The sequence below is a fragment of the Egretta garzetta genome, unplaced genomic scaffold, assembly GCF_000687185.1.
Source record: "Egretta garzetta isolate BGI_Z169 unplaced genomic scaffold, ASM68718v1 scaffold688, whole genome shotgun sequence".
Taxonomy (NCBI): Eukaryota; Metazoa; Chordata; class Aves; order Pelecaniformes; family Ardeidae; genus Egretta; species Egretta garzetta.
The window spans coordinates 76,614-84,810 of NW_009260514.1; the positions used below are offsets into that span (position 1 = coordinate 76,614).

The following is an 8,197-nucleotide window of genomic DNA, read 5'->3' on the forward strand; positions in this document are numbered from 1 at the left end:
AGTCAGTGCAAGCATTTCATTCTTAATTAGAAATTTAAAAAAGGAATAACAACTCCTTCCTCTTGTTCCATAAAACCAATACTAAGTTGCCAGCATTATTTTAGCTGGATATTTTTAGAAAAATCTGTTGCTTACACATCATGCGATACTCATCAGAAGGAAGATTTTTGGTGACAGCAAAACCATGTGAAAAGCTACTGTATTCTTTTTTTTAAAGACTCTGGCTGGCTGGTAGGAACAGCAACACGAGGAGCCTACGAGGGTCATCTCAGAATCGTTTGGGTTGGAAAAGTCCTTTAAGATCAAGTCAAACCGTTCCCCTACCCCTGCCATCCCACCACTAAACCCTGGCCCTAAGCACCTCATCTGCCCAGCTTTTGAATACCTCCAGGGGTGGGGACCCAATCTTATCCCCAGCAAACTGTGCAGTGCATCAATGTGCACCTCTGCTCTCACCAACTGCCCAACATGGGCTGGGGCCATGACCACAGCCCCAGAAAACTCCCTCTCCTGACACTTTCCAGGCTGTTTCCCTTGGACCCATTGCACTGGTTGCCTGGACCCCGGGCAACCCACCAGTCATCATTCCCACCACAAACCAGCAGTCCCCATGAATGCTGCCTCGCATTTGGTCACACGTAAACAAATCCATCTCCTTTTTGCCTGAGCAAATGGCAACACAAACTCCCTGTGAATAAACCTGTGCAATCTTTTTGCCCTCTTCTCCTGTGTCCCAGACCAGCAAAGAATCAGCAAGAAAGGCCACCAGCCTGCTCTTGGGCCACGCAGTGGGACATGGGTGTGTGGAGTTCCCAGTATCCAAGCAGAACGTACCAACACACTGACTGCGTGTGCATTGCACAAACTGCCCCAGGAGTTTGCAGGACGAACCTACTATCCCAGGAATGATCTATATAAATGAGTAAATACAGACAATATGCAGAAAATACTGTTTAAAGTAAAGCCAAATGTGTAAACCCACATACCGTACAACACCCTGGAAGAAAACAACAACAAAGCACCTTTACATTAATTCCAGAATTGACAATTTCAAAGGTAGCAACAAAAATTCAACCATTCCCCTATTTCGTGCAGCCTACTGTAATTATTGCGAGGAGGAGATGGGAGTTTTCCAGACTGCAAATGTTAAATTATTTATACAACTAATATTGTGGCTTCAAACATATTCACTGAATTCCATACATTATAATTATGTGATGCTTTTTGACCAAAATGCTTTAAAATTTGATAACCGCACAGAAAGCCAAAACACATTTTAAAAGCTACAGTTTGATTTACTTAGGCAAAAGTGTTTTGAGATGGGGAAGAAAAAAAAAATCATTGAGTGGATACATAATCATCTTGGGAAAGCCCTTAAGAGGAGGCATTCTTGAGACGGACTAGTCGCTGGGAGGAACGCAGACAACATATTGGGTTGTGTCTCGGGAACTCTTTTATTCCGCCCCCCCCAACTCTTCCGCACAGAAACAAGTTCCCTGATAAAACGGAGATGCTAACACACTCGCTTGGGAACAGACTTTGCTCTGCGAGCTGACAAGAACTCGATCAAGAAAACCTGATAAGCATAAAATGTACTTCTTGGGCCTCCTTCTTTCAAGAGTGCTCCGTTGCTGCAGTTCTGCCAATTAGCTCCTCTTGCACTGTCTGAACAATCTCTTAATTATTTAGTACATTACCTAGCAGAGAGGAGAATTTAGATTTTAATCAGATCAATAAGCAGTTTATATCCAGACAAACAGCAGCTTTATGAAGGGACACGTACATTCCGTAACTTCACAAGAGTTATAAGCCATATTTAAGTACGTCAAGTAGCATGAAACGCCTACAGACTGAATTTTCACAACAATCAGGCTGGGTTTCATGAACGTAGCAATCTGTAACTTGACGATCAATCTTTTTTCATCACCTTGAGCTTTGAATTAAATGCACACACAGTTCCAGAGACCCTGCGTGCCATTCAGCGGAGTCATCTACTACAATATCTCAGGAACTATTTATAGAAATATCACCAGATACATAGGAACTCCAGCACATTAATTTTCCTTGATCGTTTCCCTTCTGCTTAATCTACTAAGTAGGATTCAGGATTTTAAAAGTCCCAGCTATTGACACCTTTCTCCTCATTCTTTTCTATTACACCAAGCTTAGCACCAGTGAGAGGTGCAAAAAACTGCAGAGATGAGTAAATTCAGATACAGCAATTGTGGTGGCTCTTACAAGCATCAGATCTGACTTTCTTCATTAAATCTACGGGAAGCTGAACGTTCAGCCCTGCTGATAATCAGACTTAGGCCAGGCTGATGTTATTTTCCTGCCTTCTGTCCCCTCTTGGCATACCCAAATCCTACACATTATGTGTCGGCAGAATTGAGGCAAATGAGTAAGGATTCCTTTAGCACATCTGGCTGGTACAATCAATATCCAAACTAGTCATTTAGCATGACAAATATATTGCCATCACGCATACGACCCAGTGGGGTAACTCGTACACAAAGACTTCTGAAGGCCACACTCATGCCTGACCAGCTTACAAATGTCCTGGTTTCCTTTCATGCTCAGGATCAAGGTGAACTACTTGTGGTGAGAATGAGTATCTATAAATAATAATTAGCACTACTCATCTTCAAAGCTTTTTACAAATATTAACTGCTCATTCCTCCTAACAGCCCTGGGAAGCACTGCAGGGCAGTCTTTTATGAGAGAAAACAGGGACGCACTAAAAAAAGAGACATAATCTTCAGGACCAGCCAGAGCATCAGGCCCAGTAACTCACTGGGTGTTACGCTGACTTGCAGCACGTTCTCTACTCAAGCTCCTTGGCTGTGCGCTGGCAATTCCCCTGTGGTTAGCAGGACAAATACTAGCAGGTTACCGTCTTCTTTTGAGGTCTGGTTCCATGCACGTTTCTACCTTCTGGTAAGCGTAAATTGGCTGGTACCACAGAATTGATCATGGAGCAATAAATGAGCACCCTGACTTCTTAGCTCACTTCTCAGTAACTTGTTTGTACGCTTAGATGCTGAAGGACCAGATAGGGACCAGTCTGCAGAGGAGTTGAAGACTCACAGCTTGTAGACAGCTGGATTTTGGGAGCTGGGAACTCATGAATATCAAAAGCCCAGTGTCACATTCAGCATTAGAGATCAGAGAAAGAGCTCCTAAAGAGGCTGTGATTTTTTTTTTGAAAGGAAATCAGTATCACAGTCAAAAATCAAAATTCACATCTGACTCTGGCTGTTGATTTTGCCTAACTTGGAGCATGTAGGTCCCTCCTCCCTGCAGAATATGATGATGTTAAGAATGAGCTGTGCAACTGAACAAGCATCTCTGTTCTGCAAACCATGTGCTGATGGTCATGGTGAAGTCATCTTTATTTGAACTTGTTTAGAGCCAAGACTTTTGTTGAGAGAAAAATATGGAAAGTATATTTAATTTTTTTTTAAACACAAACTGGAAAGAGAGTTTTATTTAGCAATGCATCTTTGGCACAAACAACTCATGCTACAAACCTTTTGCAAAGATAAAGAGCCTGATCCTTGTTCAACATAATTCTTAAGGAAGAAGTGTACTGGAATGTAAAAAGGCTGGGACAATCTTCAGCACATTATCCTTCCCCACCGTAACGAATCTGAAGCACATCCAAACCCACTTCCCAAGGTATACAGGCTTAACTTGTACAGACCAACATAAACGGTACATAGGTGACATGTGCGAAGAAAAGGAACTCAAATACAGTAACGCGTCCAACAGACAAAACCCATTTAGATGCAGGAAATTTTATTCAGCAAAAGTTAACAAAAGCACCAGTGCAGACTTGCTGGTTTCTAATCTTTTATTGTATTACTTGTTCCTTATCCTTAGGATTTTTTTTTTTTTAAAGAGCCATTATAAAATATTTTAGGTATCAAGTTTGCCAAACTTCACAGAACCTTGAAAGAAAAATCATGACAAGCTGAGCTGTCAAAATCCATTGAAGAGTAAAGCCCTTTACTGTAACATCTGATGGCATACGCACAGCTTCACTGTCATCTGGCATGACAAGAAGGAAGTCGTAAGAGAGTAAAAATAGTAGAAGTGAGTAACCTTATTTCACCATTCGGTTTGCGAATAGCGAAGAACAACCAGCACACTGAGCGAGTGAATCAGACGGTCAGCAATCTTCCACTCTTCCTAAACCACAGCGTAACCACGAGGACTTAAATAAAGCTCCCAACAACTCATTTTTAAGGTGACAACACTCCTTTAAATCTACAAAAACATTCCCATGTGCAATTATTCTCAGAAATATGAGCAAGCAGGAAACACACATACGCAGGGTGTGCCTGACCTAATTCTACAGTCTACTCCTTAGAACAAGATGTATTTCTAATATAATTGCATGCCTTTCAAAAAAGTTTAGCCTTGCTTTAATTTCTTAAAAGATATCCTTGGAACATGCCAAAAGTTTCTCTAAACATAAAAGCAGAAAAACGAATTAGCAATGATTGAATTCCTCCTCTGAAGAGAAAAAGGGAAATCTCAAGGGCTTAAAATAAATAATGAGAAGCATTTTCTGTACATAAGGATTAGAGAATCAGTTTAGGGTACATCTAAACCATAATGGGGAGTGCAGCACAGAGATACCCAAGCCAGGAGAGAGCCACTGGCCAAGGCTTCGCTGTGCTGTACACGATGTCCAGATTTGTCAGTTGGAAGCCAGATGCTGTATCAGTCCTGTGCCACGCCGAGTTCATAAACCTGGCCTCTCTCATGCAGTGCTCACCACTCACATTCATCTTCTCTCAACTGGCCTGCTCTTCTGCCCCCTTACACATTTTTGGAATTTTGTTAAGTTAAAAAAAAAAAAAAAAAGTGATCAAACTTGCTATGAAAAAAATATCATCTTAGCAAGTAGGCAGCAATCCAACTCTCTAATTTTCAAAAAACCTATTTGCTTTTCATCATCAGATGCATACTTTCCTGGAGAGAGGGAGGAAGAGGAAAAATAACCATACTGCTTGTCAGCTCGGTTCAGTGGCAATAAAAATTCCCCAGTCACAGGGAAACATTCCCAAAGGCTGTGCAGAATGAGAGTAATCCAGCCATTAGAAAAAAAGTAAAACTTTCTGCTCTATTAAAGACTCAGAACAGATCTGGGGTCTCATTCTGTAAATATGAAGGAAATCCACTGAAAACAGCAGGTTTGAATTTGCATGAATGAGACTCCAGTCAAACCCCAGGAATTTTGGCCCCAGCTTCTGTTCATTCCCACACCTGTAACTTGGGAGTCCCTGAAGATTTTAAAAAATAAAATGGAGAAAGTATGGAAAGGAAACAGCATTGAAGGGCACTGGAAAAAAACCTGCCATGCCGTGCCTGCTCCAGTCTCGACAACTTCTTGTCTCATGCTCTGCTTTGTTCCCTTATGCATTCCCAGTAAGAGGGAAACACAGCACCACTAGGAAACTGGAAAAGACAAAAGAAGTATAAAAGCTGCCTATTAAAACACATCTTCAGTGTAAATTGTATAAACTCCTCTACAGTTTAAAATGCAAGAAGCTGCCTTTCCTTTTACAAGTTGCTTGGGGTAAACACAACCCTATCCATTCTTTATCTACTAAAAAAATAAAAGCAAGTGATGGGCCCACAATGTCAGTATCGCAGAGTTTACATTAGAAGAAAGGCACTTCTAAAGCAATGAGACATCCTGCTTTTAAATCCTACTGCCTGCTTTTGGCCAAATTCTACAGTCTTTAAACACTTTAAGATTCAGAGGGTCTCTCATTCATTAGCAGGTGGGGTTTTTTTTTGTCTTTTTTTTTTTAAAAGTATTTTTCCAGTTGTCAAGTACAAACCTGGTTCCTCACTTACTATTTCTCTTTTAAGCATAAGACTTGTCTAGGCAATCAGTTTTTATCCTCTTCCAGAAGGTGAGGGCCCATGCATGCAGTCTCACACGAGCAGGGAAGCTGCTGTCGCCAGGCTGCCCTGGGCAAGCGTACCTTCTAGCACAAGGGGCTGAGCCCCAGGCACTGCCCTGCGCGGCTGAATCACACGAAGGATGCTCAAGGCAAGGTGAGACCTGGCAGGTCTGAGGTTGGCCACTCACTGGCACCTGTAGATATGCCTGTACCACAGCAGAACAACATAAATTGCATTCACCCAAATTGCATCAGATTGAAAATCTACCTGGAGCCTTTAACATGCTTTTCTCATACCTACTAATGATCCTTGCTTCATTTTCTGCTATAGACACAAACAGACAATAAAAGGCTGATTTATAGGTTGAACTAGCACCAGCACATTACAAAAAACTTTTCCCTTGTTATGAAGTAACTCCATCAATATACAGAGGAATCATTTTCCATCTGGCTTCGAAATATAGAAGGAAAATAATGTCCAGCAGGACTGATGCAATGCAGGACAGCCTGCAAATTCTGGCAAGAGACAGCAAGAAGGCTGATGAAACGCTCGATTGTTTTCTCCTATTCTGTGCATAGTGCTTCACTGTTAGCAAAGTTTACAGACTTACTCATTTACTTGAGTCTTAACAAAAATCCACTGTTTCTACAAATGCAATTCAAAACTACAGCCTGCAAGATGGTTTGGATGGTTTAACACCGAAGGTCCACACCTTGCTTTAAGACCCACGGTTCACCAGGTTCTTCCGTAACTGCCAGCGCCTGGTTTACGCGCGGAAAGCTCGCATCGGTGCTGATGGCGCTGACCTACATCGGTGCCCCACACTGCCAGCAGCGTTTCTTTTGCCAACCTATGATCACCAAGACTAATACACGCAGAAAACTTGTTGAGATTTATTAACATGAAGTAACTTTTCCAAAATAGGCAAGTTATACCGTGGCTGTCTCATCAACTGGAATAGATAGAGTGCATGCAATAAGGTCCTACTGCTGGGCATCTCAGAAAGGAACAACATTTCTGAATAAGGCAACAGGTTAATGCTTTCCTAAGGCTATTTCCCTCCCTGTGAGGCTCAACGTACTAAAGAGCACAACCAAGCAACCTGCAAAGGCTATTTCCACTATTCCCACTATTGGGTTTAAGCCAGCCACCTGAAAAACTGTAGTTCTTCTATTTGATCCTCATAAAGAGCTTAGCACTGTAGCAATGCCAGCTTTGCTACTGCTATCTGATTCGATTCAGTCAGCAATTTAAATAAAGCTGGCCATGTCCATATAGTTTATATCCCTCCTTTCTAGGCAGAAGGATGGAGTATGCAGATCTGATCAGGGGAAGGGGAAAAATCCTGGTGAAAGATGAGCTGTTGCAAATACGAGCAGGATCTTCTCTAGAGACAGGAAAAACAAATGTTCCCCTGCTAAAATACAGACTACCGAGCTAAATAAAGTTTTAAGCCAGGTGACAACTATGAGTTACACTTTGTCTTCACCTATGCTAGATTAAGCTACAAATAATTAGGTAAAAATCTTCAACAGGAGCAACAGCAGCAGACAATTAAGAGTTCTGCCCTGTATTCTGTTCCACCATTTTCTGCAAAACTACTTACAAAGCTTTCAGAAAAAACCCCATGTTTTAACAAAACATAAAAGCAAGACCTACTTTCGCTCTTTAGATTTTAAAATGTCGTTTTCTTTCTCAATTTTTCTTCTTAGGCAGTTAAATTAACTTGGTTTCAAATTCACACCAATTCCTACATCTACACTACAAGAAGTCAAGCTTCTCGGTTGTAAGCCATACAAAAAAGCGTAAGGGGAACAGTATTTCTGAGAAGGCTCTAACCCTGAGTCCGACGTACCTGCAGCAATCACAACTTCTGAACAGAAATAATCCCACACATTTCCCATCGTAACTCTGGAGCAAACCCTCTGCCAAGCACCCCCTCTCAAACAACACAGCTCCTTACTTACTGGCGGCTCATATGTTCTCAGTGCTACCAGCACCAATATCCTGAAATCCTTCTTTAATAGAGGGAAGCACTAAGTCACAGCAAAGCTGCAGAGTTTAAACTGTTTGTGCAGCAATGGTCACTCCCCCAAAGCCCAGATGTCTGATTCATGTAAATATTTCAGTTTAAAAGTCCCTCCCCCAGCTGATTCATGGAAAGTTTGAATAGAAAAATCTGTGTGGTAACAAATAGCTTTATTTTAAGCCTCTTATTTTCAGCTAAAGCTCCCCCCCCCCCCCCCCCACCCCTCCCCCCCCCTACCCTGCGCTC

General features: G+C 41.8%; 1 protein-coding gene across 2 annotated transcripts in view; it reads right to left on the reverse strand.

Moving 5' to 3' along the window:
• The window catches only part of KCTD20 (potassium channel tetramerization domain containing 20), a 20,893-nt gene that overhangs the window by 7,153 nt on the left and 5,543 nt on the right, over positions 1–8,197 (reverse strand). The window contains exon 1 of one of the 2 annotated variants that reach the window (XM_009644578.2): positions 7,890–8,008. The exons of the other annotated variant lie outside the window; for it this stretch is intronic. Coding sequence (XP_009642873.1) covers positions 7,890–7,900 — 11 coding nt within the window. The 5' untranslated portion in view covers positions 7,901–8,008. Of the gene's footprint in view, positions 1–7,889; positions 8,009–8,197 lie in introns of those variants that run through there. 2 annotated transcript variants of the gene reach the window in all.